Source organism: Mytilinidion resinicola (assembly GCF_010093595.1).
Source record: "Mytilinidion resinicola strain CBS 304.34 unplaced genomic scaffold BDZ99scaffold_19, whole genome shotgun sequence".
Lineage (NCBI taxonomy): Eukaryota > Fungi > Ascomycota > Dothideomycetes > Mytilinidiales > Mytilinidiaceae > Mytilinidion > Mytilinidion resinicola.
In genome coordinates this window covers 671,175-697,608 of record NW_022985455.1, presented here as the reverse complement: position 1 = coordinate 697,608, position 26,434 = coordinate 671,175, and the positions used below count along the sequence as shown (strand labels likewise).

Genomic DNA, 26,434 nt, shown 5'->3' with positions numbered 1-26,434 from the left:
CATCATGATCTTACCTCTACATGACTGCACATAACTCTATCCTTTGTGGTGAGCCTCCTTTTGCATCTCAGTTGGTTGATTACCTGACGTTACCTGACACCGCCTCTAGCCGGGACTTGATACTTATAGTGCAATAGCGCTTATATGTCCGTGTAGTAAGATGAATTTATCTCTGCTTTCTCTTCTGAGACTACTAGTCTCTTCCTCTCTTTATTTCACATTTCAGGCTAAGGCTTCCAAGGCAAAATCCCACACAGATCACATTAGCGACGTCTGCGAAACCCGAGGAAGGTTGAATCCCACTATCCCGCGTTCGTTTATGAGAGATTATTTCAACTAGACAGGTCGCATCAATACAGTGATAGAGCTAACATTCCGTTTTCTTGCTTGTCAAGCTTCGAATGAGTGAAGGTGACGTGGCCGGTGCACACGTGACAGGATCTAGACACCATGGCAACTCAGCGCAAGGCTTGTATGATCGTGGAGTGTAGCTGCTCGCTTCGTATTTCTTTTCTTACGGAATGAATGCTTCCGTTCCATTCATCAACGATGTGGAATATGATTGAGGACGTTATTGACATCGACTAGCAAGAAGAAAGCAGGGATGAGAGACGGCGGAATTCGAATACCACCGAAGCAAAGAATCATACTAACAATGCAATTTTAGTTGCTATCATACATACTCGAGAAGCGCTAAAGCAAGAATATGAACATCTGGAGATACACGTACAGTATGAGTCCCCTACATCATCTACCCGCCACGCAACCTCTTTTTTACACCACCTCGCACCACCTCGCCCCGCCAAATCTCAAGCTCAAATAACCATCATAACCCCAGCCCCTAACACCCCCGCCGCGCCCCACGCCCCTAATCTCGCCGCGGCACCAGTACCCGTTGCGGTAGCCGCAGCCGCGGTCCCCGTCGCTGTGCCCGTCGTCTTCGCCGTGCCTGTCGGCGCTGCTCCAGAGGCTGTAACCAGGCCAGCTGATATGCTAGACACTAGGCCGTCGATCGAGGACTTGATTTGGTCGATAGACTTGAAGGGGAAGGCTGGTACGGTGCCTATGTTGAAAGAGTGAGCTGACTGCCTAACAACATGGGGGAGGGGGGTGGGGCTCTTCTTGTATAAGTGTACGTACCTCCCAAGAGACTCTGGCTCGGATCCTTGCACACGGGCACGCTTTGCAGCGTCGTGCAGGTGTCGCCTTCGGAGCAGCACCAGCCGTTGTTGCAGTCGACGTAGTTGTCGCCGCAGAGAAGGGTGGGGTCGACGTTGATGCGGGGGAGGAGGGCGTTGGAGCGCTCGGGCGAGGGGTCGCGGCGGTATTGGCGGGCGGGGCGGTCGGCGAGGGCGGTGGTGGTAAGGGCGAGGAGGGCGAGGAAGGGGGTTGAGAAGTGCATCTTTTAGGGATTGCGCGTTACGAAGAAAATAGGGTTGCTAGGATGGCTTTTGGGAAGTGTTTGTTTATGCAAAGAGTGTAGATTCTTGAGTGAGTGTATGAATGAACCGAATGAATGAATGATTGAGGCAATGTAGAAACGGTTGATTATAGCCCGAAAGGCATGTGGAAGACGCGGGCCGTCGGTGTATGTATATGAGAAATGTATGAAGGGGAAATGCGTCAGATTTAGATGTCGCAAAAGCCTCAAACGCGGGCGGCCTACGGCGGTATCATATAAGGCTCGACTTCACTGAGCCGGCTCTCCCGCATCCTTCCTGCATCCTTTCCTGCCTAATCTAGCACTGGGGTGCGCCAGCTAGGGGCGTGAGTCGTATCGTGGCCGTGTTCCAGGCAGCGAATTGGAGAATCCTTCGTCAAGTCTTGCCGCGGTGTCGTGAAGTTCTGACGGTCGACCGCTCCGCGGTCCTGGCGCGGCATATCTCTCATTAAACTCAAGTGCTAAGCTCTTTGAGCCCCCTGTTTCAACTTGGCGCTCTGCCTGAGATGGGATGGCGTGGCGCAAGGGGCGTGTTTGGGGCGTTGTGAGTGGTGGAAGCGACCCGCCATCGCGACGTCTGAAGCGTGCACGGATGGCGGCCTGCATCTCGTCATATTCCCGAGTGGCCGGAAATATAGAAGAAACGGAAGGTCTGCTGTTGGCTGAGACGCAGCGACTCGGCTTGCCGTGTGAGGATTCGGCTCGTGTTTCGCATCGGGCTGGTAGTCGGGAAATGCATTCTCTACCTACATTCCCCATTTTCGCCCCCAGATTATCATATTGTGCTTTGGGCTTCAACCCTCTTTGCTGAATATCACTATATGGAGTGGTCCGACGGGCAGGCAGCCCACCAGTCAAAGGGAAGTCTACTTTTTACTGCCTGAACTTTTGCATCGTAATTAGTACGACCTAGACAGGAGTGGTAAATCAAACGTCCTCATGGCCCCAATACGCCACACCGCCAGGCTCGGAAATCTGGTATTAATTTCTTAGCAAATTGCCGTTCCTTCTCATAGGAGGGAGTTACGAGGCCTCAGCGACTATCTCTTAGCGGACACTGCTCGATATTCAGATCATTTCATTACTTTATTTCAAAACCAGGGTATTTCAACTCGGAGGGAAACACTGTGTATTCACCTAGGGAGTATATCTACACAGGCACCTTTCGCATTATCGCCGCAAAACTCTCATTCATATAGCCCGCCCCTCCAGACGCAATTTGAACTACCACCCCAGAAGATAGCCTTCCGCATATGGCGGTTTCCACGGATACCGATAGGAGCATTCGCCTGCGTAGTGTGGCCGGCTTGACTGGTTCATCAGCAATCTCGTCTGAGTATATTGTGCTATCGGACTTGAAAGAAGATTTGGAGAGGGGGGTCGGATAATGGACGCTGATGCTGGGCCATGGAGGTCGTACAATGAGTGTCAGGAGAGCATAGAAGGCAGGGAGCAGGATAGTGTTGGTGTTTCATAATCCTCACTCTGCCTTCTTAGCTTGGTCGCGCAGGTTGGGGGCTGTGGACTTTGAATCCTCCAGATCAGCCGCCCAGAGCGCTGCACCGACGGTGTTTGTGAAGGCGAAAAAGATGCCGGCGAGTGGGATCATTTCAAGGAGGAGAGCGACGACGCCGAATCTGAAGTGAGGTTAATATTTCTCTTTTTGAAACGGCCTTGTAGTTGGACTGACGCGGTATATGCCGCCTTCTTCTCCTCGATATATCTGCTCTGCTCGCTTTTGCTCATCTCCTTCAGCTGGAAGTATCGCGCGTGGGCGGCGGGACCAGTCTTGCGTCCCTGCAGTGCCACGAAGATTACGGTTCCCACAACAGGGATGAAGTTGAGTGGGAGGTAGAGGAAATAGCGGATGACGGCAGTCGGGGTGAAGCGTTGAAAGGGCTTCTTGATGAGTTTGCCAAGCTTGGAGATGGGATCGGATCCATTTCCAGCCTCGATTTGGCGCCCATCGGAGACTAGGACAGTCTTGTTGCGTGCGATGAGAGTCTACAATTTATGTTAAAATGGTATAAGCCGCAAGGGTGGCGCTACACATGGGGAGATTCCGAGATCGGGACGTACGCCGTCGAAGGTGTCAATAAGCACTTCATCGATTAGGAAGTTCTTGCTCAAGACTGAGATCAGGGTTGAGGATTCACTCAGGACGAGGAGAATGGTTGTCAGGGCGGCAAGAGGACCGTTGAACAGAGCGAGGACTGCTGCTTGTGGGACATAAGTGACGAGGAACATGGCGGTCGTAATCCCCAGTCCAAGCGTCATGGTCGGCACGATCTTGGAACCTAGAGGCTTCCATAGGTCGCGATGAGTGAGGAAGTAGGGTACGCCCTTGGAACTGTCAGAGAGCACACGGTATTGTGGAGAGTCGGACAGAATATACTCTGAGCGGATAGAAGTAGGCGCGGGACTGCACAGCTTCTGTAGCCAGGACTCTAACGCGCTGGGCCTCCTCTAAGGCGGTTTGTTTGACTTTCTCCGACATGATGGAATATAGCAATAGTTGCTGGGTGAAGGGTTCGTAGGGAGGGGTTGAAGGGGTTGGTGATGGTGTTTACACGCATTCACATTTCTGGACGTTTGCGCCAGACGGACGTCATCGAAGTGGCACCGTCACGAGCAGCACCCCACCCACCACCTGCACCTTCCCCCACTGAGTTCAGCCTTACACAGCAGAACTCGTCTAGTTCTGGACTCTCTCACCGCCCGCGGCAACGGGAGCATCGTCCAGGAACTCCCGATCTACCGACATCCGAATTGATGTGACACGTGACACTGCCCGGCCAGCGCATCTCGCACACACGCATATTGAATCGGCATACGTCAGGTGCCCAAAGCGGGCGCGTCATGATGGAATTTGCAGATGGGCACATGGGAATGCGGCCAGACTGCAACTTCCCGGTTGCGTGTGGCTGGAGGATGCCCCGCTTGAATCGGAATCCGTGGAATGCGGGCGATGACCGTTCTGTCTCGTAGGGCGCCCAAACCGGCGCCCTAACGGAAGGGATGGCCCTTGGTCACCCCGCAATGACGCAGGAGCTGTGGCGCCCGCACCGCCACATGTATATCTTGTGCCGCTTTCGGACGAGACCCCGTTCTATTCCAACTACACCGGTGGCGCTCGCCCAACTGCTTCCCTGAAACGCCTCGTGTCGTGATTATTCCAGACAAAGAAACAATTTAGCGGCGCCTGATTTTACGTCAATGCAACTCATCGCGGCCCCGCACTTGGTGGTGTCCAGTAAGAGCGGGCGAGCACCGGGTGCGTACCTGCTGCCCAGCGCCCTTTCCTGCCCCAAGGGTTAGCATCACACCATTTGGGTCGAAAAGTTCCACAGCGGCGTGGCGGCTTCCGCAGGCTGCTTTGGGTTTCGGTCGGCTGTTTCTAGCCTGACGTCACAATTGCGCTCAAATCTTTCGGCGTCTATATAACATCACCGGCTCTGCTCTTCAACCCTTCTTCAACATCCACAAACAATTCTGCCACTCTACAACCCCCAATTCGAATCACACAATCAACTTCCTCAATCAACTCACCCCCAGCAACCGCAATCATGCCCGTGGTTGAACAGATCAAGAACAAGGTCGAGAACATCCTGCACAAGGACTCCAACACCACCGGCACCACTGGCACGACGGGCACGACGGGTACGCATACAGGCGTTACCGGCTCGCATACCAACACTGGCCTCGGCCATTCTGCCAACAATGAGCACGCCAGCCTGCTAGACCCCGCTGGCCGCACTGGAGAGACGACATATGGCAACACTGGCCATGCCACTACTGGAACTCACACTGGCGCTCACACCGGCACCCACACCGGTGCTCATACCCACTCTGCCAACAATGGACCGCACGACTCTGCTATTGCGAACAAGGTCGACCCACGCGTTGACTCGACGACCGGCACGACTGGAGGCTATGGCAACCAAGGCCTGACGGCTCACTCTACCGCCACAGGGGCTCCTCACTACAGCCATGCCGCGAACACCGTCGACCCTACGGTGAATACCGGCCAGTCGACTACCCACTCCGGAGGCCTGACCGGAAACACCCACTCCGGCGGCCTCACTGGCAACAGCGCCACGCACACCTCTCACACTGCCAACAACGGCCCCCACGATACCGCTATAGCGAACAAGCTCGATCCCCGTGTCGATTCCACGGCTGGGACCTATTCGTCAAACACTCACACCGGCACCGCCACGGGAGGCTACGACGGCACCCACGCTGGCGGCCTGACCGGCGGCAACACCACGCACACTCGCACCGCCAACAACGGCCCGCACGACTCTGCTGTTGGCAACAAGCTCGACCCGTGCGTTGACTCTACGACTGGCGGCTACGGCAACACCCACACAGGTACGACCGACGGTCTTACCGGCAACTCAGGCACCACCGGCGGCCTTACCGGTCACTCAGGTACCACTGGCCGCTACGGCGACACCCACACAGGTGGTCTTGCCGGTCACTCAGGCACCACGGGTGGTCTTACCGGCCATTCAGGCACCACTGGCGGTCTCACCGGTCACTCTACCACCGCCCACGGTGTCCCAACCCACAGCCACACTGCCGGCGCGCCGCAGTACAGCAACGAGCTTCCCGGCCCTGCATTCAACACTGCCGGCCCGCACAAGTCGGACTTGCTCAACAAGGCCGACCCCCGCGTTGACTCTGACCTGGATGGCTCGAAGACTACTGGCGGCAACAAGACCTACGCCTCTGGTCAGTCTGGCCAAACTGGCCAGTACTAGACTGCTGGTCTAGCTTTGGTTCATGACTTCTCCTTTGTTTCTTTCATGACGGCGATGACATCGGGATGGGAATGGATGCTCCCTGCTACGGCAGAAGATGCGGATAAGGCATTGTATTAGTAGTACCAATCAGAACGATTCTGAAAACACCTCTCATGCCTTCTAATTCGTGCTGTGTTTCATGATTTTCAAATGTTCTCTGAGTGTAGACACCTTACGGCTTACGTCTAACGTTGTAGGTCCATCGAGTTTCCTCATTTTTCACTCACCTACCTCCTGTAAATACTCGAAACTTGCCTAGCTGGTACCCCAAGCAGCACACACCTTCCACTTACGCTACGTCAGGCGGCTGATGCTCTCAATCGCAATCTTGATAATCTGCTCCCTCACATTTCCTTTGTAGGGAATAACTTGAGAACTGTCACGTGATATCAGCGCAGCAAGAAGCTGTTTCTGACAACAAAGGAGGGTTCCCTCTAACCTCTCCGCCTCCCAATCTACCCCCCTGCGCCAACTTCCCAGCCCCCTTTCCAGCCATCCCCCCGCCGCCCCTCCCCCCCTTCCATCGCGGCGGCCCCCATCGGAACTCGAGTCTTTATCCCGCCTCCGTAAGCTCGGCGCGGTATCGACTATCCTCCCCATCCCCTCCACACTCCTTCACGCCCCACTCGCTTCCTCCTCCGCACGAGCATGGGGGGCCGGCTGGACAAAATCGTCCCGACATCGATGCAGTACCGCCATTGATCGTAAACGGTGTTGGAGGAGCCGCTTACGGATGCCGTTGATGCGTGGGCGTTTCTGCGCCCCCGCCGTGTCTGTGCCATGTCCAAGTGTCTGGGGCCTGGAGCCTGGAGGTAGTGGAGAAGGAGGGGAGGGGGGGGGGGAGCAGCGATGTTGAACAGAAATCGTGATTGTTGGACGTTTGCGTTTGCTGAGGTTGAGGTGGGGTTGCGGGTGCCGTAGGAGGCCCGTGGCTGAGTTGGCAGATGTAGGGGGCGGAGTGCGTGTGGGATGGGAGTAGGACTTGGAGGATGGGTGAGGCATGCTGGGTGGTTGCGAGGAGCGAGGGGAGGAGGGTGGAACTTTGAGATGGGAAGAGATTGAGGCTTTTTGTGTGCTTAAAGGGTCGTTTGAGGATTGATTTTTTTTGGGGTGGGAACTGGGTGGAGTTTTTGTAGATGTGGGTGGTGAGGGGGTGTGTGAGTTGTTGAAGGAAATATGTTTGAAGGTGGGCGAGCTGGCGCCTTTGGGTATTGTTTCCCCCGATGGGGAGAAGCGGGGATGATCGCGTAGCTTGAAGAGGGGAGGAGGATACGATGGTTGCGCTGGAGCTGTGGAGATTGCTGCGAGGTTATGAGACTGCGTTAGCCTGGAAACGGGGAGAGGTCTGTCTGGATGAGAGCAGAAATCGTGCTAGGCCTGAAACTCGGCGCATCTAAGTTGATTTCGAGATGATGGAATTGTAGGATAGCAGAGGAAGCGGTTAGAGAGATGACTAGTATCCTAATTAGCAGCGAGTTTTGAACCAGAGAACCGCACAGCTCGATTCCGCGGACGGCGTTATCGAAACAAAAACAGAAAGTGATGGTTAGTAGAAAGAATCGCAGGTAGATGACGTATACTCACTAATAAAAAGCCCTCTGAATCCGCAAGCTTCAATACAAGACGGAGAGAAGCCTCCGCGCCGTATGTTACCGTCACCTTGCCCATCCATCGCACACTCATCACCTAGATCCACAGTCAAAAGTGGGATATGCACGAGGTGTTGTCCGGATATAAATCCAAGTCCAAGCCCTACTGCTTAGGTAGGATGACTACCCATGTCCACTTCTCCATGGTCGACGGCTCTCGTTACCAAGACACATGACTAGCCATGCAGGTGGATATATTTCAGGAAGTACGGACTGCAATTGGTGGAAATAAAACTTAAAAAGTAAGTTTCTGCGGCCGGCGCGCCAGACGGGACGAGTTGCAGCTGCATATGCGGTTGTAGCGCTATTGTCGCAATCTTGAAGACGAAGACGTGGCAGGAGTTTGCGGGTGGGGTGCTGCTCTTCACAGGCATGGACTTGCATATTTCCTGTGGAAGCGAGTAGAGAGTTGTGCATGTAATGATATAACTCTGCTAGGTGGGCTATCCGTCGCAAGGAGGCTTGATTCCACTGACCGGATAACGGCACCTAAAGAAGGACCCATGCGAGATTAGAGTGAGATAGTGGGATCAATTCAGGCGAGTTGAAGTTTTAAATTTGTCTGCTTGGATGGGAAGTGGATAAAGGCCTACTGGAATGGGAAGCTTAGCTAAGGCTCACCGCTATGCACCGCCACGTCCAGGTGACAGGTCTATGGGTGATACGCGTCGCATTACCCGGGTCAGATTGAGATCTTAGTCAGACTGCAGCTGCCGTGACCATGGAACGGCGGAAATGCTTCCAGAAGCATTCAGGCACTTGCATGCACCTTGGTTCTGGGTTGAACTTCCGAAATAGTGGCTGTGTGATATACATAGTAGATACCTCTGCGGTGCACGGTTCTAGAATAGAAGAGAGCACCTCAGGCAGCTTATTTTTGGCGGCTCGGACATACAAGAACGCCATGCTGCACTGAGAGGCGCGCACATTTTCCGCATGGAGACGGGCTGAAGATGTTAAATTTGGTGGTTTCTTTTAGGCCGGCGATTGAGCAAAGCGAAGTCCAAATAAAGTTCTTCTACAGGTCGTCGTGCTTGCGTTGAAGGCTTGTCGCGGGCATGACTGTCGATTGGCTCTCTGACACGGGGTCCTACCCTGCCAAGACGATATTTGGGTCGCGATAGACTATACATAGAAAATTATCAAGCACCCGTTTGGGAATGGCGCGAAAAGCTTCAAATGACAGCGTGAAAGCTCGGCTAGGATCGGCGAGCCTAGACGCGCCCTATGCAGCGTGAGGCTCGCTGTCCGTCGTCCTGTCCATGTGCTGAAGTGACAAGGGCCCAAGGGTCTTTATCTGATCCATTTAGGCATGCGATAGAATTGGTTCGGGTCCGGGGTAGCTGAAATAGAGAATGTTAGGGTACCAATAGCTAGGAATAGTCCACCCGTGCCCTGACACCAGGAGGTGACTGTGGAACCGGTGAGGGGTAGTGGCTGCTCCACAGTCCATACAACTACGATGTTTGCTCCGCGGCGAGAGTTGATAGTAGAGGATAGTTATTGTAAGTTGCTCCGATGGGATAGGTGCCCGATGGCATCTCTGTCTCTGGGTGAACGTTGAAACTGCCTTTCCTGGGGTTCGCACCGAACACAACCATCTCTCAGTGGACAGGTCTTGGTCCGCGGACATGGAAAGCAAGTTAGCCCTCGAAGCAGCTAGCGCTGACTGCTTCAGATGAGGGCCTTACCCCTTGTAGAGCGGGCATCAACTTTCGAAGGCGGTCTCTATATTCAGGGGCCTATGTCGAGCACGGACTTGCGGTTGCTGGTGATGATGGTCGTGTCGGCCATTGGTGTTCATGCTCTTGCAAGATGAGATTGCTTTTTTGTCCTCCTTGGTTCGTGCTTGGACAAGAAGATGTTGATTTGGAATCCTACCTGCTTGACTGTTCTGACCTGTTGTTCACCAGCGTAGAGAAAGACATTCAGTTCGAAGGCCGCTCCGAGGTGATATATGCCGACTTCGACCGAGTCTTCATCAAAGCAGGTAGTCTCTACGAGATGTGCTTCAAAGATCATATCGCCTAGGAAATCCTATGTCAGGCGCATGTTGAATCCGTCTTTGCCCATAACAACGGCGCATGAAGAGAGCCAGGTGCACCAACTGCAGACGACTGCTTTGAGCAGGCGTGAACTACCAAGAAGTCGGCTCATTTGTGCATCAAGCTATTGTGGGGGGCGGTTGATACTGGGGAGCGGCAGTCAGCATCGCACAGCAAACGGGGTCGGAAGCACCCAAGGAAGCACGGCAGCAGCCAGACGATGGCGATGGAGTCTGATGTCGATGCCGTGGAATGCCATAAGCACCAGGGAGCACCCGACAGGTGGAGATGAGGAGCATTAAAGACCCTGTATGTCGGAGGGAGTGAATTGCTAGGTAACACCAACGGGAGGCTGTCCGGCCAACGCCACAGGCTCCAGTCTCACCCTAGCAGACCAGCCTAGCGTGCACCCATCGTCAGCCCTCATGTCTTGCAGAGGCCCGGGGTCGCAAGGGATTGGGTGGGCTTGGTGAAGGATGGCACGGTTGGGTTCAGGCAAGTTCCCAGCCTGATGCCACGCCGTTTCATCCCCAGACGCAGCAGCAGGACCGTCCAACGACGGCGGAGGGTCGCCGAGGGCGCGCTGTCTGCAGTCTCTCCAGCGGCCCCTCCAGCGGTCCCATGCAGCAGATATGCACCTCCACGCCACGCACGAACACTCGACGGCGCGGGCAGACCGGCCCCGGCAAGGAAACAGTCTGGGACAGACAAAGACAGCGTTGAAGCCCTGCTAACCAGGGGGGCACGGTGGGCGGGTGCTGGGGCGTGAGGAGGAGGAAAGCCGTGCAGCCCGTGCCACGGCCTGCGGTGAAGGCGCATCGATCTCGAGCGGCAGCAAAGGCGTCCCCGGCCCGCTAGGATATAAGGACCCAGCGACATCTCAGCTGTACTTAGTATACATATCAGGCTGGCCGCGTACCTTCGTACATAAGCAAATCAGCCCGTCTTCTTGGCCATTTGCATCTTGCCACCGCAAAGAGCACACTGCACCTCATCCTCCGTCCCAGATCGTCGTCCCAGTGCCTGGGATACGGAAATCCTGTGTCGTCACCATGGATTACGCCTATTTCAACACCGCTCCACCACAGCACCCCTACCAGTTCATCGGACTGCCCCCAACGCCCACCTATTCACAGCCCATCGACCACGACACGATCCGGAGCATCGTAAGGAACCCTCTCCGAGCTTCTTAGGCTGGAGTCAGCATCAGTGCTCTTCCTCTAAGAAAGCTGCGGCATAACCCCGCTTTCTCACCTCACCACTTGACTAACACAAGCTAGGAACCCCTCGACACAGCTTTCCTGCCCTCTTACGATGCCTTCCAATACTCCCAGAACGCCCTCCCGGCAACTTCCGGCTCGCCAGACCCAGTAAGCGGCCATACTCCAATGCCTGCCGGCAGCCTAGACAGTGGACTTGGGGGAGACCTGGACGCGCGGGACAGCCGAACTCGGAGCAGCAGCGAGGAGAAAGAGACGGGCTTGACGCCAGCACAGAGTCGGCGGAAAGCGCAGAACCGGGCAGCGTGAGTACTGTGCCTCTCCTTACTTAGAGGCTGAAGGGGACATGTGCACAATCCCGTCGCCATGCCTCACGCATGAGCCGTCAGCACCCTTCAACCTCACACATTACCCTACAGCCGTCACCATCCAGGCGTACACTGCATTTGCACGATTACAGAGCATCGCAGCTAACATACCCCAGCCAACGCGCCTTCCGCGAGCGCAAAGAACGCCACGTCCGCGACCTCGAAGCCAAGCTCTCCGCCCTCGAATCGTCCACCAACAGCCTGCAATCCGACAACGAGCGCCTCAAGCTCGCCCTGCAACGTGTCCGCACCGAGAACGAACTCCTGCGCGCGACCTCAGCACACTCCCCGACCTCGTCCCGCCCAGTCTCCGGCTCCTACTCGCCCACCGCCAACGGCGACTCGGCTGACGACGCAGACTACAACGTCCACTCGCTCACGCACAGCACCGTAGTCACTGAAATGTCGTTCCGGGACTCGGAGAAATCGAAGCGGTTTAGCGGCAGCAAGGAGCTCCCCGCCCAGCAGACGTGGGACCTGATACAGAGCCACCCGCTGGTGAAGCAGGGGCTTGTGGACATTGCGGATGTGTGTGAGCGGCTGCGGGGGCTGGCGCGGTGTGATGGGCACGGGCCGGTGTTTGAGGAGCGGGCGGTGTGGAAGGTGGTGGAGGAGAGCAGGAGAGGGGGTGGGGACGAGCTGATTTGAGCTGATTCTCATCTTTTGTAATCACAGTCGCTTCATCTTTTTCTACGTCAAAAGGGCTGGACGAGCAGTTCACGGCAGTCAGGCGTTTTTTCTGGTTGGGGGGCTTGGAAACCCTGCACGAGGTGTGCAGCATGCAAATGTTGCTGGTTGCTGCGCACTCGAACAACGACCAGCTGTTGTGGCGTGGGATCGACTGCTAGTCGCAGCATCCTGCCACTACAGCATTTCCCCCCTCAAAACGCCTTCGTTTTTTGTTTATACCCTTTTTGTTGCAACGACGGTCTGCATTTGACGGTCTGCATTTGGAAGCTAGCTATCGGAAGGAGGTGGTGTGGTTGGTGTAGTCTAGAACCATAGCCCGCGAGGCTCACCAAAGCAGGGAATGATGCTTTTGGATATAGAGAGTTGACTCGATCTTGAATGGACTTCACAATCACCAGAGGGTTTGGATCCAATCATGCACGTGCGATGCTTGTATGACGGAGGCCCTATCCCGCTCGCCAGCTTCACGCTTTGGAGTGATTTATGAAGCTCAGGTTGATACTTCACAAGGCAATTCAATATCTTATCAGAGTAGCATCTATAGAAGATTGGACACGAAAGGTGGGTATATCGCGGATGGTTCCTGTTATGGCGACTACACCATCACTGGGTCAGTAGCCCTAAACGATTCACTGTCCTTTCAGTCCTTCGTTCACGGAGAGTCGGCGATGCTTTGACACCTCACCTCGCGGACAGCTATCCACACTTCTTGCATACCAAAGCTAGCTGTGTTTTAGCTCTCGACTCGAAAATGCACATCTCCTTCCCGTAGCAGACGCCAAATCCGAGCCCAGAACTGGAGGCAACAATTTGCGATGCAAGATTAACCAGGAGAGGTAAAATAATAATTCTCTGCGGAATACACCGAGATCTTGCACAGTTAGTTATCCCTCACCTTCACACAACGTGGCACGTCTATCATACGCCTATACAGTTCGGCCCCCCGCCCTCGTGTATTCCCACGTCTTATCCCGCCATGTACAATAACAACCATTGCACATCCCAGTCCTCAAGCCTCGCGCTCCTTGGAGTCTTGTCGTCGCACACCCCTCGCACTTCAATCGACAACCCATCACGGCAGGCTCCTCAGTCAACACATGCTCTGCTCCCCCCCTCTTTCCCCTCCCCTTCCTGCCTTGCCGTTCAAAATCCTGTTGTCCCCATCCCGTGCATAATCAGCTCACTCGCATTCCAACACGTCCTTCGCTGCACCCCGAATTCCAGCTCCGCCGATCCCGATCCCTGCCCTCCTCCACGCACGGCCCCAGAAAGCCAACATGTCAGCGCTGCAAAGCCGCCATACAACGCGTTATGTCAGCGCGCGCGGTGGGGCGGAGGACTGATAAGTCATGCAAGCGGGGCACATGCGGGCGAAGGGTGGGGGGTTCGGATACCAGGATGCTTTAGTGTGTGTCTGGTGGTATGCATGATGCTCGCCGAGGTGGAGCTGCAGGCTGGTTGTATGCATGTAACGAGCTGTCATCATTTGATGGGTAAGGGTGACAGGGTGATGGGGAGGCGCGTCTGGCGTGCAGACGGCGTGCGTCGGGCGTGAGGTCGGTTTTGGTGGGAGTGGAGGTGCGCTGGGAAGGTGGTTTCCTCATGCGGCCGTTGCTAGTTGCTCCCGAGAGGATTAGTCTGTGGTGGAAGTTGTTTCTATTCCACAGGCACTGTACTGTAATGTTCCTGTCCGTTGTGAGAGATCGCGGACGACGCTTGTCGGGTTGGAACGTGTAGGTTCCTGCTCGCCTGCGTTAGGCTAATGGTGTCGGTCCGTTCACGGCCTTTTCGGTTCTCTCGCACTGAGATGGCGTGAAGGATGCCGGGGACTGGGTACTGGGTACTGGGTCGATGTGAGCCTACTTGGCTGAATTGCCAAGTAGGAAAGGAAGACGCCGCCCGCTAAAGTTGGTGGAAGGTGGAAGTGGTAGAAGCCTGCTCCCTGCACCAAGCACCCACGTGTCAACAGGAATGAGACATGCATACGTTTGGGCCGGTGTGGACACGCTAATATGCTATGTAGATAGATAGATGGCATAGCAAATGTCAAGCCCTGATATCGGCACGCTTCAAGAGTATTTCGGTACCGTCGCCATTTTAGGCACTGTGTAATGCCCGTATCTCTGAATATGGTACCCCGCTGCGGGACACGCCCCGGCCTGGGCGGAATGATGGCTAGGCAGGAGGCTTGAATGGCGTTGGATGTCTCATTCGCTCAGTCCCAATCGCTGTCGTCGTCGTCTTGCGTGGTACTAGTCTTGCCCTGCTTTATCGTCTTGTGGCTAGCTTCTGCGTCTTCGGAGCGCTCGTTCCGCTTCTGTATTCGGTGGTCGCCGTGACTTACTGCGCCAACTTCGACAAGGACTTTTTCGACATCTGCAGTTCATGGGTTGTCAGCATCGCGAGTGTTACGAGGTTCCGACTAGAAGGCTACGGGTGGGAGTATCCGTGTTCCCGTCCACTGATCATGGGGAATAAAGCTTGTACAGGAGCGACTTTGGACCAAAAGAATGCGCAATATACCCGGGAATACCACAACTGGAATAATGTTTCGCAAGCAAACAGCCTAACATACCTCGTGCCTTTGTACGTGGACCCTGAAGCTCCCGCAGCGTCACAAGCTGCCGTTTGATATCTCCATCCTTGTAGACCAACACTGTTGGCGTGTTTTTGTCAGGGTATCCTTCTACGCACAAATCGGCGCGAATCTGGCAGAACTTGATGTCACCGAATCTGCGCGCCAGGTCGCGCCATATTTCGATCAAGACGCGCGACTCGGTATTGGTTCCTTGTGAGGATGTGAGGAGGACGAACACGTAGGCTGCATTGGAGGCTTCGGTGACGTCTTTGGCGTAATCGGGCTTCTGTACGTGGTAGACTTGGTTGTATACGGAGGCAGTGTCGATGGTGGAGAGTTCTGCTAATCGCTTTTTCCTGCGCAGCATGAGCATCGTCTCACTTGGACTTTTCGAACCCTATGTTGTAGCTGGGTACTCACCTGTATTCCTCCAGGAAATCCTCGTCCTCTTCGTCTTCGAGTGCTGCTAGCTCGTCCAAGTCCTTGCCCTCTAGCCTATTCTCGTGTGCCAACTGGCGAGCCTGCTCCAGCGCTTCTTGTATCATTGGAGTGGGCGACGGTGGCTTCTCTGGTATAACACCATGCTTCCGCAGGATGTCGTTCCATTCCGTATCTGCATTTGGATCGTCCACCGGTACATTGACTGGCATGTCCATGGTGACGGTTGAGGTGAGGTGATGTTGTGTTCAGCTTGCCGCAGCTGTATACGAGTCGGACAATTCTCGACTTTGTAGAACTGATCCAGGCTATCATGGAGCACTCAATTGCTAGTCCTCTGAAGTAGTGCAGTGCAGTATATATGGTGGTCGCTGCCTTGTGAAGCTGACGACGAAGGTACAAATCTTTAACGCGGGCGCAAAGCACTGACAGCCCCCAGCCTGACAACCGCCACTTTTTGCGGGGCCGCTGCCCTGACCATGAGAAGCTCGCCGCCACACCATCATCACGTACAACTCCAGCTTCATTCCTCCTGCACTGCACGTCGATCCATCCACCACTCTCCTCCACGGCTTCAGTGACCACTCTGAAGTCCTTTCATACACTTCCACCACCCAAGACCTACCACACAGGCTCGCAATACACGCACGATGGCTCAGGCTCAGCGAAACAACCCCACCATCTCCACGAAGCTGCCGGAAGAAGTCGAGACCTGCCTGCTGAAGACCCGGTTCGTAAGTGTGTCCCGTCCGTCCTTGCCCCCGAATGCCCTAGTTGATCCATGACTCCTAGGTCAACCTCGCCACGAGCAACGAGAATGTGCCGCACATTAGTCTCATGAACTATACCTACATCGCCAACTCCCCCTTCGACGCCGGCCCCATCATCGCCATGACGTCCCCCCCTCAGTCGCGCAAGATCCACAACTTACAGAAGAACCCACACGTTGCACTATCCGCCCACGACTGGGTCAGCCCGCGTCCGCTTAGCTACGGTACTACTACTCCCATCCTCAACTTTGTTCTCAACTTTTTCAGCAAGCTTTCGTCGACTTTCCGGTTTTTTAGTGCTGGACTGTTCGTATCAGCTCCCCCCCCCCCACTAATACCAGCATTTCCATTCTTTTCCTTACCACCGCCCTCTTGTAAACATCACTAATGTCAATAGGACGTGAGAATTCTCCAGAACCGTCCGCGCTGACCGCCCTCCTCCTCGGAATCAACAGCGCTTCGCTTTCCAAGATCTGTGTCACAATCAACGGCACCGCGTCCCTCGTCCCTGCCGGCTCCGAGCAGGAGAAATGGTACAAGAAGCGCCACATTGAGAACAACACCTTCGCCGCCGAGCAGGCCGCCAACGGGCTTGCTTCAGAAGACGCCCACGCCGCGTCCCCCGATGGTGGCAAGGAGGCCTACATCAAGGCGGAAGGAGTGCGTGTTCTTGTGGTTAAGATCACCGGAGGAAGCACCGTCGACTGGCAGGGAGCCGAGCAGAAGTGGGAGGTCCGCCAACTTTCAAACGGCGTCTGAGATTCAGGCAGGTCCGGTTCATAGGGCGGAGTTTATGGGCTAGCTAATGGGAGTTCATATTGGGTTGAGCGAGTTAGGGAGATGACTTCGGGGGTATATCCCGGGAGAACTTCAATCCAGTGGCCAAGGGCCCAAAGGAATGGAAAAGCGAGTATGATTTAATGATCAATGGAAATGACATCTCCCTCATCGCCCCAAGCATGATGTGAGGGTTCCTTCAAGGTACTTCAAAAAGTCCCAGCTATCCAGAAGTAGGTGTCTGATTCACGATGGTCTAACAAAATCAGCAGTCCAGACAACGCTTTACTGCTAGCTACTATATCAGCTCACTCAAATTACTACCAAGCCGCAAGTCTGTGCACGCTCGTCTGCCACTGCTAAGGGTGCCCCCACGAGGGTTACAGCACCTAGGCGCGATGTCAAAGTTCATAGAGCGAGATTTAAGTTGGCTCTTAACTGAATGGCTCTCTAGCAATGGGGTTGCTCCTGACAGTGGTGCTTGGCTTCCAAAAACACTTGCTGCTAGCTGCTATGTACGAGGCAATGTAAATTACGACCGGGCTATTAGTCTATGCACACTCCTATGCCACTGCCAGGGGTGCCCCCACGAGGTTTACAAAACCTGGGCGAGATGTCACGTTCTATGCAGTAAAAGCTGAGACGCCTCTTGATGGAACGGCTTTGTAGCCATGGGGCTACTCCCTACATTGGTATTTAGCTTCCAAAGTGGTATTTACTATAGGTGAATATAAGGGCCATGCACGAACCCGCGGCCTGGCTCGCGGGAAAGCTTGTCTCTAGCCATTTATGACTAAAAGTGGGGACAAAAAAGCAAAATCCATCGCGTGAACTACATAATCTGTCCCACCCCCCACCTGCTCCAGTTGCTCTCGAAATCTCGGCCAACGGGACAGCGAAGGAGTCCTTTCATTCTACCCCGAGTCCTCCTCCAAAGCTTGCGCAATGGGTGTCCCATCGACACAGGCGTCTAACGCTATCATCTACCTAACTTACGGCGCATTCTTGTCAGTATCCTAGTTGACAGACACTGCACCACTCCTATAGCCAGCTAACGCGCTCAATTGTAGGATTACGGGTGTCTATATCGCATTTAAGCTCCGCCATCAGTCAAAGGGCGAATACTTGTCCAGCAATGGGACGCAGAAGGGTTAGGCGCAATCGCAGGCTTCTAGTCAAGAGAGCGACATCCCCAGCCGCTTCTCTTGCGAGCCTCAACAATCTATCAGCACCTAGAGAATACCTGCTAACATATTTCAGGCATCCCGCTTGCTCTGAACTTTATCGCATCGGGTGAGTGCATGGGTGTAACATCCTGAGCACTGGAAAGGAGCAGCGGCAGCATCCGTACATTACACGACGCACGACACGCACAATCACAAGTACACAATGGGTGTACATTAGACTTGGAGACTGGGAGATGTGATACCAGGTTCGTATTTGAGATCTCTCGCGGACACCTGCTCTACAGAGAGAGCATTTGCGACCTCATCTTCGGCTTTATGCTAAAGGTGGGGCTATGTGAACTACCTGCAGAGCAGATCTGCGCGGCTTACACTGCGGGCGCGGACTCAAAGCTTGGCCCCGGATGCTCTCTCTACCGCATTGGAGAGAGCGCATCTGGTCTTGCTAAGATGAAGCTGAGAAGTACCGTAAGAACTCGATCAAGATAATACTTGCGTGAGGAACGTGCTGCCGCTCTTTTCCATACTCAACACCCCCACTCCCCTCATACCATTGTGGAAGCTGACTTAGGCATTTTACTATCACAGCTCTCGGCTCTGGAATTCTCTTTTCCTACCCTGAGATCGCGACTATTTGCGGAGTGCAGGGCTTGGTGGTCTATTCACTTTCGTCCTCACTCCCGCTTTTGGTCTTTGGTTGGCTGGGCCCTGTCCTCCGACGGAAATGCCCCGAGGGCTTTGTGCTTACGGAATGGACGAGACAACGATACGGGACGGTGACAGCCTTGTTTCTTAGTCTTTGCACGTAAGTGACAGAACTTGAATGCAAGAATCTCCAATGCTCATAATAGAATCTAGCCTCATTACCCTATTCCTCTACATGGTGTCCGAACTCTCCGCTATGCAGCAAATCGTCAACGTCTTGACAGGACTGGACGGACTGCCAGCTATCATCGTCGAAGCCGCGGTTACAACCATATACACTTGTAAGAACCACTCACTACCCCCTTTCACCCTCTTTACTGACCCCTCCAGCCATTGGCGGTTTCCGCGTGTCTTTCATAACCGACAATATCCAAGGCGCCATGGTCGTTGGGCTCATCATTCTAGGCGTCATATCAGTCGGAGCTACTACCAACATCGACCGCAGCCTGATCAAAGAATCCGGGTTCTTAAATTCCAGCCTCCTGGGTTGGCAGCTCGTCTACATCCTCCCAGTTGCAGTGCTCACGAACGACTTCTTCGTATCTGTTAGTCTTTCCTCTCCACTCGCACTGCCTCCCTTTTCTCTTCTAACGTTCACACAGGGCTTCTGGCTTCGCACCTTTGCCTCCAAGACCGACAAAGATCTTTGGATTGGTGTTATTATAGCTACGGTAGCTGTGACCATCATCCTTACCTTCGTTGGCAGTGCGGGCCTCCTCGCCGCCTGGTCTGGTGCCTGGCCCCTTGGCTCTTCAGACTCTGGGTACCTCTCGCTCTTCCTCCTGCTCGGCCAGCTCCCGGCCTGGGTCGTCGGCGTCGTCCTTGTCATGGTCGTCTCCCTGTCCACCGCCGCCTTCGACTCCTTCCAGAGCGCCATGGTGAGCACAGGCTCCAACGACATCTTCCGCAACCGGCTCAACCTGTGGTTCATTCGCGCTTGTGTCGTAGTGATCATCGTGCCTGTTGTCGTGGTTGCGTTGAAGAGCCCGGACATCTTGCAGATCTACTTGATCAGCGACCTCGTCAGCGCCGCGCTCGTCCCCGTTCTCATCCTCGGGCTCTCCGACTGGTTCTATTGGTGGCGCGGCTTTGACGTCGTCGTCGGCGGCCTCGGTGGCATCATGACCGTGTTTTTCTTCGGCCTGGTCTTCTACAAGGGCGATGCTCAGTTGGCTGGGAACCTGCTCCTCCTCGAAGGCGGCCTCTATGGGAACGACTGGAGCGCGTTTGGTGCCTTCATGGCCGCTCCCATAGGCGGTCTTCTCTGGGGTTTCGGCGCTTGCGGACTCCGTCTCTTGACGTTGTATATCATAGCCAAGGTTAAGGGACATAGGTTCGATGCTTTAGATCGGCCGGTGCCACAGTTTCATCCTACTGATGCTGCTACGGACAGCGAGCAGGAGGCAGTCACTGAGCATCGGGCGGATACGAAGACGGATGGGAAGTTCTTCTAGGGCACTGTGGCTCGAAGTACGAGATTTCAGGAGAGTCGTTTGGGTGGGCGGCAGCTGAGAGAGAAGTGTATGGGATGGGATGGCATGGGATGGCATGGGATGGCATGGGATGGGAGTGGGGAAGTGTCTTTTGACTTCTGGCATGAGTTGGATGAAGGCAGAGAGTTGGTAGTTGTTACAAATTGTAATGCTTACGAGGGGAGAGTTGAGATCAAATCGATGACACTGCTTGTCTGTCAATTAGTATATTTGCATAATATGGAAGCAACAGAACTTGAACTTGATACCACAAGGGAAATACGTGAGATTATACTCGCGCGAATAGTTTGGTGTAATGGGTCCGTCTATGTGAACGTTATAAAGGAACTAAACGGTATATATTACTCTACCTCTAATTCATTCCACAACTAAGTTTACCACTTCAAACGGTGTTGAACGCGAGGTGCCTCCAGTGTGGTAGGTATAAAATTGAGGCATCTCTCGCTGTTTTCGGAGGAGTAGGTCGGCCCGAAGTGCCACCACAGGCCCGAAAACTTTTCCAGCACCACCGAACTTTCTAATACGTCCATTGGCCATTTGTCAGAGATCTCCGCAAGCTTCACTGCGGAGTTCCACCGACGCCGGCTAACCCCTGCCCCAACGCTCATATCTCGAAAAGCATCTGGCTTCGCGTCTTCAACCTGTATGCCTATCTCGACTATAGACTACAATCACAGTGTGACTCCACCAGAAAGCCCTGCACCGCCCTTTTCACAAGACCCTAGTTCCTGGAGCAGCATGACTTCGTGTCATCGACGCGTAAAGCTACTTGGCCTAATCCTGCATCTGGTGGTATGATCGCCGGGACTCGGGACAATTCCATGTGTCGGAATGCTTGCAGTGTAGCCTCTGTGCATAGCCGGCGGTTTTTCTACCCGTGAATCCCCAGTTATTCCTCGTTCCGCCTACTTAGCGTCACCACTTTATCTCACGACGCCTCGGCAGATCAGTACTCTATCTCACTTCTTCAGCAACTTGTTCACCAACCAGCGTAGAGAACAGCATACGCACCAAATACCGCGGACGTTGTGGCCTCGTATGAATCATTGACGGCGGAAAAAGGGCGGAGCTTCTGCTAGGGGCAGTCAATGAGGGGCAGTCGATGATTTGGCATTTGCATTATTAATACAGCAGGATACATAGCTAGAGAGCACTACTATATCTATACCTTCGTACCCCCAAGTAACAACATCAAGCAGCATTTTCTGTCCGAGCTCATCCTCTCCGAGCTCAGTTTCTTTCTCAAACGCTTCACTGTCTATCAACCTCAACACTCTACCACAATACTTCATCATGGCTCCTATTCGCTTCACGTCAACCCCAACCTCAGCCGCCCCTCTGGCGCAGCCCCTGAAGTATTCCTTCTCTGGCCGCACGGCGCCCAATCGGCTCCTCAAAGCCGCCATGTCCGAATCTATGTCTTCCTACACCCCGGAGAACCACAGCACCCATGGCATTCCCTCGAACGAGTTGGTCAAGCTCTACGAGGCTTGGGGAGAGGGCGGGTTCGGGCAGATATTAACTGGCAACGTAATGCTATTTGACGATCAGCTCGAGGGGCCGAAAAACGCGATTATTCCGCAAGATGCCGAGTTTGAAGGGGAGAGGTTTGAGAAGTTCAAGGCGATAGCTACGGGTGCGAAGAAACACGGAAGTTTGATAGTGGCACAAGTGAGCCACCCGGGACGCCAAGTGGAGGCGAAAGTCAATCCGCATCCCATTAGCGCAAGCGATGTAGCTATAGCAAGTAGGTTTTCATTCCCTTTCAAACCCTTAATATACAATCATCACGTTTGCCTGGATACGGAGCATGCCAGAGTAATCTCACCAAGCTAACATCACCTAGACAAGAAATTGGGTCGTGTCTTCGCCAAACCCCGCCCAGCCACAGAATCCGAGCTCGCAGAAATCGCCTCCGCCTTCGGCCACGCCGCTGAGTTCCTCGATAAAGCCGGCTTCGACGGCATAGAGCTACATGGCGCACACGGCTACCTCATCGCCCAGTTCCTCTCTCTTACAACCAACAGGCGCACCGACAAGTACGGCGGATCTCTGGCGAATCGCATGCGCTTCCTGCTCGAAATCGCCGCCGCGATCAAGAAACGCGTCTCGTCCAGCTTCATCCTCGGTGTCAAGATCAACAGCGTCGAGTTCCAGGACCACGGCTTCACGCCCGACGAAGCAACCCTCCTCGTCACTGAACTCGAGAAAGCAGAGTTCGATTACGTCGAGCTGAGCGGCGGGACCTACGAAAGCATCCTGGATACGTTCAGGCATAAGCGCGAAAGCACCCGCATCCGCGAGGGCTTCTTCGTCGACTTCGCCGAGCAGATCTGCAAGCCGCTGACCAAGACGAAGGCGTATCTCACCGGCGGTTTCAGGACGACGGGCGCGATGGTGAAGGCGCTCGACACGGGCGTGGATGGGATTGGGTTGGGGCGGCCGACCTGTCATGAACCGTTGACGTTTGGAAAGGATTTGCTAGAGGGGAGGATTAGTGGCGCCATTAAGGTGCAATTGGATGATGGGGACTTCGCGTCGACGGCAGCGGCGGGGGCGACTAATATGAAGTTGGTGAGTGAGGGGAAGGAGGTGTTGGACTTTAGTAATGAGGACTTTGTGAAGTCGTGGAGGGGGGAGTTTGCAAAACTGATGGAGGCGGCAGGGGTCGCGCCTCAGAAGGGAGAGGAAGAGGTGGTGAAAGCATGATTGGAGTGGAGCAGAAGTTATTGGGAAGGATGATTGAGAGGGATGCTGCGGTGGAAGTATGATTGGAGTGGGGCGGAGATGAACGGGAGGGTGCTAGGCAATTCAAGTCGGGTGTGCAGAAGAAAGGCGGAAGCTCTGATGCTGCGGGGCTTGGATCTGATATGGATGCCCTCCTTGGTTCATTAGTCATATCCAGCCTTCTATGTTGCAAAAACCATGAGACCTCGATTCCGCCCAATCATTGGAAGAGTAATGGTAGATCTTAGAATTGAAGATGACGAAAATGTGCACACTTTTGAGCTCTACAATATGACCTGTATCCCGATGTGCGCACGATGTTTAATATGAGTACTTTATGAGCTGACTTTCATGAAAGTCTGGATTTATATATATATAAGATAAACCACTTGGATGGTTTAGTATCGGGTTCTCTATTTTTAGACTACATGTTCAACTGTGGTACACTTACGTCTCGACCTGGGAGAATCAGAGTACCACACCTCAAATCATGGTTCACCACTCGCGTACGTGGCACAATACCACAAATGAAATGAGCGGCCTCCCATAAAAGCCCACAGCTTCCCCAGGAAACTGTCTTATCTTACCTTTCTTCACACGCACCCAAGTCACCCTCTGTCATGCACCACTGCTGACAGAGCTTCGAGAACACCCTAAAACTACTGACCCAACAACGAGCACACCACTACCACCCTCTTACTACCCACTACTCCACAAAGAACCACAAAGAACCACGGCCTGTTACAATAAGCCACCTGTCATCACTATGGCTACCAACGAGACCGAGAGAGATAAAGCCTCTGCGTCTGCCGAGCTGCACGAAGTAACTCCCTCATCCTCCCCACCCACCACCATCCGTCCCGTCAACTCTCCAACACTCCCCGTCAGCACCGTCACCCCTCTCTCTACTCCATCCACCAACCCCAACACCTTCAGAGCCACTGTCCTCAGAGAAGAAGACTGCTACCAATGCCTCGCCTACGCCTACCCCAAGAGCAAGAAATGGATCATTCTCACTATCATGGGCATGGTCCAAATCAGCATGAACTACAACGCCGCGGTCTTCTCCAACGCCGTGCAACCAATCGCAAAAGACTTCAACGTGTCTGAAGACTATGTCCGGAAAGGCCAAATGATCTTTCTCCTCTCCTACGCCTTCGGCTGCGAGCTGTGGGCGCCGTGGAGCGAGGAACTGGGACGGAAGAATGTGCTTCAGACCTCGCTCGGGCTTGTCAACATCTGGCAAATCATGTGCGCGACGTCGAAAGGCGTACCGCAGATTCTCGCTGGCCGTTTCCTCGGGGGCTTGTCCAGCGCCGGGGGTAGTGTAACGCTGGGGATCGTGGCCGACATGTTCGAGCCGGACCGCCAGCAGTATGCCGTTGCGTTCGTCGTGCTCACCAGCTGTGGCGGCAGCGTTGTCGGGCCTGTCGTCGGCGGCTTCATCCAGCAGTATCTCAACTGGCGCTGGAACTTCTGGATCCAGCTGATCCTCGGGGCCGCTGTGCAACTTATCCACCTCATCTGGGTCCCCGAGACCCGCAGCAGCGTCCTCCTCGACCGCGAGGCGAAGAAGCTCCGAAAGACCGGCATCAAAAAGGTATACGGCCCCAACGAAGGCCGCAGCTGGCGCGAGCGCTTCACTGTCCGCGAAGTCGGCAAGATCTGGGCGCGGCCCTTCGTCATGTTCTGCAGAGAGCCCATCGTCTTGTGCCTCTCGCTCCTGTCTGGTTTCAGCGACGCCCTCATCTTCACGTTCCTCGAGTCGTACGGCTACACCTTCTCGCAGTGGCATTTCTCCCCGATCCAACTCGGCCTCGCCTTCATCCCGTTGCTCATAGGCTACGTGATCGCGTACTTCATGTTCTTCCCCTTCTTCAAGAAGCAGCAGGCCCTCATGATGCGCAGTGGCACCGACGCCCTCGTCCCCGAACAGCGCCTCAAGCTCCTCCTCTTCCTGGCGCCGCTCCTCTTCATCGGCATGTTCGGCTTCGCCTGGACAGCCACGGGTCCGCCAATCCCCTGGGCTGCGCCTTTGCTCATCTCCGTCCTCATCGGCATGGCAAACCTCGCCGTCTACATGGCCACCATCGACTACATGGTCGCTGCATACGGACCATATGCCTCCTCCGCAACTGGTGGTAACGGATTCGCCAGGGATCTCCTCGCCGGTCTCAGCGCGCTGTATGCGAAGCCGCTGTATCACAACATCGGGCCGAAGGGGCTGCGTCTGCAGGCGGCGAGCACGCTACTAGGCGGCCTGGCGGTAGCCGTCGTGATACCGATTTACATTTTCTACTGGTATGGGCCCTGGATCCGGAGCAAGAGCCACTTTGCCAAGAAGGTAGAGGCGGACCGACGTGCGAGGATGGGCGGGCCAGGATCGCTGCCAGTAGTGGAATCGTTAGGAGCAAAGGTGTCGCAGACCTAACTTACAACACGCTCTTGAGATCCGCTGGAAGGGTTCTGGACTTCTACAAGGGAGACTTACGGATCGCACTTTTTATCATCACTATTCCTCCAGTTTCAACACCACCTCGATCAACAACACCATTACATCAAACGCACGAACCCACACCACCAGCTGGGCGAGGACGGCACCCCTCTCCTCTCGAGAGGACTGCCCAGCCCGGCTGGCCCCCGTGCGACTCCTGCGATTTCTTGCATTCTCTCCCCTAGTTCCCCTTCCCATCTCTTTCCCAATTCCCCTTTCCACCCTCCCCCACCCCCTCCACCTCTCCTTCTCTCCCTCAACCAAAAAAAAAGGAAAGGGAGAGAGAGAGAGGAGGAGAAGAAGTGGGATTTTGTGATAGCTAGCCCAGGCGATCGCGTTCGCGAGGTTTCATTTTCCTTTCAGGATTTCGTTTTTCGCCGATTGGCGACATCTGGATTTATGTCTCGCGTTGGGCAACAGCCCTGTCCTCGGGCCCCTTTTTTTTTTTTTTTTTTTTTTTTTTTGGATGGATTTGGGCGGTTATGTGCTGCGAAAAGCACCACGCAACCTCTCCCACTTCCCCTTCGGACTACCCCGTCCCCAGAAACCTCTCCGATAGGCGCCTCTCGCGCGCCCGCCACCGGGTTCAAATCACGGATGTAGCATCCATCCGCCGGATCCGGGAGGAAAGAAGCCAACAGACATTCCGATTTCCCCTCGCCTCGCCTCGCCTTGCCGAGTCGAGTCGAGTCGAGGGCGTTTTTCGGTGACAGACCTTCCCCCACGAAGGTCCCTGGCATGTTTTATCTTAGCGGCACTTCTGGGGACGCATACTGAAACAGTAGTACGTACGAAAACCGTACGTACTCATTCGACCACGGCGTTGGCGCGTTGATTGATTTTGTCGTCTTGGTCACGTACAGATTTGGATTTGGACTTTTTGTGTTCCTCAAGCAACGTGAAGATTTGGATTGGAACTTTGTGTTCTCGCACAATCGGGTCCGGAAGATTCGGATTCGGACGGGCGGTGATGTCTTGCTTCTTGTTTTGGTGGAATTCGGCCGCGAATTTTGTCTTTGTTACGCCTGCTCTGGGAGAGTTTACGGT

General features: G+C 54.5%; 11 protein-coding genes across 11 annotated transcripts; 7 read left to right on the top strand and 4 right to left on the bottom strand.

The window, feature by feature from the left end:
- Window positions 1-537: 537 nt before the first annotated feature.
- On the bottom strand, window positions 538-1,568 carry BDZ99DRAFT_116914 (uncharacterized protein). The gene is made up of 3 exons (XM_033712481.1): window positions 1,141-1,568; window positions 731-1,063; window positions 538-649 (listed from the first exon to the last, which is right to left on the bottom strand). Exons 1-2 carry the CDS (start codon window positions 1,400-1,402, stop codon window positions 816-818), a joined length of 510 nt encoding a protein of 169 aa, XP_033572243.1. The 5' UTR covers window positions 1,403-1,568; the 3' UTR covers window positions 538-649; window positions 731-815.
- A 971-nt stretch (window positions 1,569-2,539) lies between these two features.
- On the bottom strand, window positions 2,540-3,985 carry BDZ99DRAFT_466915 (uncharacterized protein). Its single transcript, XM_033720893.1, has 4 exons — window positions 3,837-3,985; window positions 3,521-3,784; window positions 3,132-3,445; window positions 2,540-3,078 (listed from the first exon to the last, which is right to left on the bottom strand). The coding sequence occupies exons 1-4, from the start codon at window positions 3,936-3,938 to the stop codon at window positions 2,922-2,924; spliced, it is 837 nt and encodes a 278-aa protein (XP_033572242.1). The 5' UTR covers window positions 3,939-3,985; the 3' UTR covers window positions 2,540-2,921.
- Window positions 3,986-4,926: 941 nt separating this feature from the next.
- Window positions 4,927-6,358, top strand: BDZ99DRAFT_466914 (uncharacterized protein). The gene has a single exon (XM_033720892.1). The coding sequence runs from the start codon at window positions 5,008-5,010 to the stop codon at window positions 6,205-6,207; it is 1,200 nt and encodes a 399-aa protein (XP_033572241.1). The 5' UTR covers window positions 4,927-5,007; the 3' UTR covers window positions 6,208-6,358.
- A 3,925-nt stretch (window positions 6,359-10,283) lies between these two features.
- BDZ99DRAFT_466912 (uncharacterized protein) lies at window positions 10,284-11,093 on the bottom strand. The gene has a single exon (XM_033720891.1). It carries the CDS (start codon window positions 10,820-10,822, stop codon window positions 10,367-10,369), a length of 456 nt encoding a protein of 151 aa, XP_033572240.1. The 5' UTR covers window positions 10,823-11,093; the 3' UTR covers window positions 10,284-10,366.
- Window positions 10,855-12,417, top strand: BDZ99DRAFT_116839 (uncharacterized protein). The gene is made up of 3 exons (XM_033712478.1): window positions 10,855-11,109; window positions 11,224-11,468; window positions 11,648-12,417. Exons 1-3 carry the CDS (start codon window positions 10,996-10,998, stop codon window positions 12,177-12,179), a joined length of 891 nt encoding a protein of 296 aa, XP_033572239.1. The 5' UTR covers window positions 10,855-10,995; the 3' UTR covers window positions 12,180-12,417.
- A 630-nt stretch (window positions 12,418-13,047) lies between these two features.
- BDZ99DRAFT_116854 (uncharacterized protein) lies at window positions 13,048-13,887 on the top strand. The gene has a single exon (XM_033712480.1). It carries the CDS (start codon window positions 13,198-13,200, stop codon window positions 13,774-13,776), a length of 579 nt encoding a protein of 192 aa, XP_033572238.1. The 5' UTR covers window positions 13,048-13,197; the 3' UTR covers window positions 13,777-13,887.
- A 460-nt stretch (window positions 13,888-14,347) lies between these two features.
- BDZ99DRAFT_116852 (thioredoxin-like protein) lies at window positions 14,348-15,622 on the bottom strand. The gene is made up of 3 exons (XM_033712479.1): window positions 15,220-15,622; window positions 14,797-15,155; window positions 14,348-14,597 (listed from the first exon to the last, which is right to left on the bottom strand). Exons 1-3 carry the CDS (start codon window positions 15,453-15,455, stop codon window positions 14,437-14,439), a joined length of 756 nt encoding a protein of 251 aa, XP_033572237.1. The 5' UTR covers window positions 15,456-15,622; the 3' UTR covers window positions 14,348-14,436.
- Window positions 15,623-15,751: 129 nt separating this feature from the next.
- BDZ99DRAFT_466907 (pyridoxamine phosphate oxidase-like protein) lies at window positions 15,752-16,988 on the top strand. Its single transcript, XM_033720890.1, has 3 exons — window positions 15,752-15,971; window positions 16,030-16,231; window positions 16,405-16,988. The coding sequence occupies exons 1-3, from the start codon at window positions 15,888-15,890 to the stop codon at window positions 16,764-16,766; spliced, it is 648 nt and encodes a 215-aa protein (XP_033572236.1). The 5' UTR covers window positions 15,752-15,887; the 3' UTR covers window positions 16,767-16,988.
- A 677-nt stretch (window positions 16,989-17,665) lies between these two features.
- BDZ99DRAFT_466905 (uncharacterized protein) lies at window positions 17,666-20,325 on the top strand. Its single transcript, XM_033720889.1, has 7 exons — window positions 17,666-17,791; window positions 17,855-17,934; window positions 18,045-18,077; window positions 18,557-18,773; window positions 18,827-18,954; window positions 19,004-19,218; window positions 19,276-20,325. The coding sequence occupies exons 1-7, from the start codon at window positions 17,730-17,732 to the stop codon at window positions 20,125-20,127; spliced, it is 1,587 nt and encodes a 528-aa protein (XP_033572235.1). The 5' UTR covers window positions 17,666-17,729; the 3' UTR covers window positions 20,128-20,325.
- An 887-nt stretch (window positions 20,326-21,212) lies between these two features.
- On the top strand, window positions 21,213-22,968 carry BDZ99DRAFT_116714 (FMN-linked oxidoreductase). Its single transcript, XM_033712477.1, has 2 exons — window positions 21,213-21,913; window positions 22,013-22,968. The coding sequence occupies exons 1-2, from the start codon at window positions 21,460-21,462 to the stop codon at window positions 22,873-22,875; spliced, it is 1,317 nt and encodes a 438-aa protein (XP_033572234.1). The 5' UTR covers window positions 21,213-21,459; the 3' UTR covers window positions 22,876-22,968.
- A 264-nt stretch (window positions 22,969-23,232) lies between these two features.
- Window positions 23,233-25,609, top strand: BDZ99DRAFT_541024 (MFS general substrate transporter). The gene has a single exon (XM_033726726.1). The coding sequence runs from the start codon at window positions 23,660-23,662 to the stop codon at window positions 25,322-25,324; it is 1,665 nt and encodes a 554-aa protein (XP_033572233.1). The 5' UTR covers window positions 23,233-23,659; the 3' UTR covers window positions 25,325-25,609.
- Window positions 25,610-26,434: the final 825 nt, after the last annotated feature.

Excerpts from the sequence above, each read along its gene's own strand:
- BDZ99DRAFT_466907 (XM_033720890.1), top strand. The coding sequence starts at position 15,888 with ATGGCTCAGGCTCAGCGAAACAACCCCACCATCTCCACGAAGCTGCCG. Across the intron at positions 15,972-16,029 it reads GCCTGCTGAAGACCCGGTTC|GTCAACCTCGCCACGAGCAA; the intron begins GTAAGTGTGTCC and ends CATGACTCCTAG. Across the intron at positions 16,232-16,404 it reads CCCGCGTCCGCTTAGCTACG|GACGTGAGAATTCTCCAGAA; the intron begins GTACTACTACTC and ends TAATGTCAATAG.
- BDZ99DRAFT_541024 (XM_033726726.1), top strand. The coding sequence starts at position 23,660 with ATGGCTACCAACGAGACCGAGAGAGATAAAGCCTCTGCGTCTGCCGAG.
- BDZ99DRAFT_466915 (XM_033720893.1), bottom strand. The coding sequence starts at position 3,938 with ATGTCGGAGAAAGTCAAACAAACCGCCTTAGAGGAGGCCCAGCGCGTT. Across the intron at positions 3,446-3,520 it reads TTATTGACACCTTCGACGGC|ACTCTCATCGCACGCAACAA; the intron begins GTACGTCCCGAT and ends CATAAATTGTAG. Across the intron at positions 3,079-3,131 it reads AAGAAGGCGGCATATACCGC|ATTCGGCGTCGTCGCTCTCC; the intron begins GTCAGTCCAACT and ends ACCTCACTTCAG.
- BDZ99DRAFT_116714 (XM_033712477.1), top strand. The coding sequence starts at position 21,460 with ATGGCTCCTATTCGCTTCACGTCAACCCCAACCTCAGCCGCCCCTCTG. Across the intron at positions 21,914-22,012 it reads AAGCGATGTAGCTATAGCAA|ACAAGAAATTGGGTCGTGTC; the intron begins GTAGGTTTTCAT and ends AACATCACCTAG.
- BDZ99DRAFT_116852 (XM_033712479.1), bottom strand. The coding sequence starts at position 15,455 with ATGGACATGCCAGTCAATGTACCGGTGGACGATCCAAATGCAGATACG. Across the intron at positions 15,156-15,219 it reads GATTTCCTGGAGGAATACAG|GAAAAAGCGATTAGCAGAAC; the intron begins GTGAGTACCCAG and ends CATGCTGCGCAG. Across the intron at positions 14,598-14,796 it reads TCCACGTACAAAGGCACGAG|ATGTCGAAAAAGTCCTTGTC; the intron begins GTATGTTAGGCT and ends CATGAACTGCAG.
- BDZ99DRAFT_466912 (XM_033720891.1), bottom strand. The coding sequence starts at position 10,822 with ATGTCGCTGGGTCCTTATATCCTAGCGGGCCGGGGACGCCTTTGCTGC.
- BDZ99DRAFT_116854 (XM_033712480.1), top strand. The coding sequence starts at position 13,198 with ATGTACAATAACAACCATTGCACATCCCAGTCCTCAAGCCTCGCGCTC.
- BDZ99DRAFT_466905 (XM_033720889.1), top strand. The coding sequence starts at position 17,730 with ATGGGTGTCCCATCGACACAGGCGTCTAACGCTATCATCTACCTAACT. Across the intron at positions 18,078-18,556 it reads TCTGAACTTTATCGCATCGG|CTCTCGGCTCTGGAATTCTC; the intron begins GTGAGTGCATGG and ends TTACTATCACAG. Across the intron at positions 18,955-19,003 it reads GGTTACAACCATATACACTT|CCATTGGCGGTTTCCGCGTG; the intron begins GTAAGAACCACT and ends TGACCCCTCCAG.
- BDZ99DRAFT_466914 (XM_033720892.1), top strand. The coding sequence starts at position 5,008 with ATGCCCGTGGTTGAACAGATCAAGAACAAGGTCGAGAACATCCTGCAC.
- BDZ99DRAFT_116914 (XM_033712481.1), bottom strand. The coding sequence starts at position 1,402 with ATGCACTTCTCAACCCCCTTCCTCGCCCTCCTCGCCCTTACCACCACC. Across the intron at positions 1,064-1,140 it reads GAGCCAGAGTCTCTTGGGAG|GCACCGTACCAGCCTTCCCC; the intron begins GTACGTACACTT and ends CTTTCAACATAG.
- BDZ99DRAFT_116839 (XM_033712478.1), top strand. The coding sequence starts at position 10,996 with ATGGATTACGCCTATTTCAACACCGCTCCACCACAGCACCCCTACCAG. Across the intron at positions 11,110-11,223 it reads ACGACACGATCCGGAGCATC|GAACCCCTCGACACAGCTTT; the intron begins GTAAGGAACCCT and ends AACACAAGCTAG. Across the intron at positions 11,469-11,647 it reads AAAGCGCAGAACCGGGCAGC|CCAACGCGCCTTCCGCGAGC; the intron begins GTGAGTACTGTG and ends AACATACCCCAG.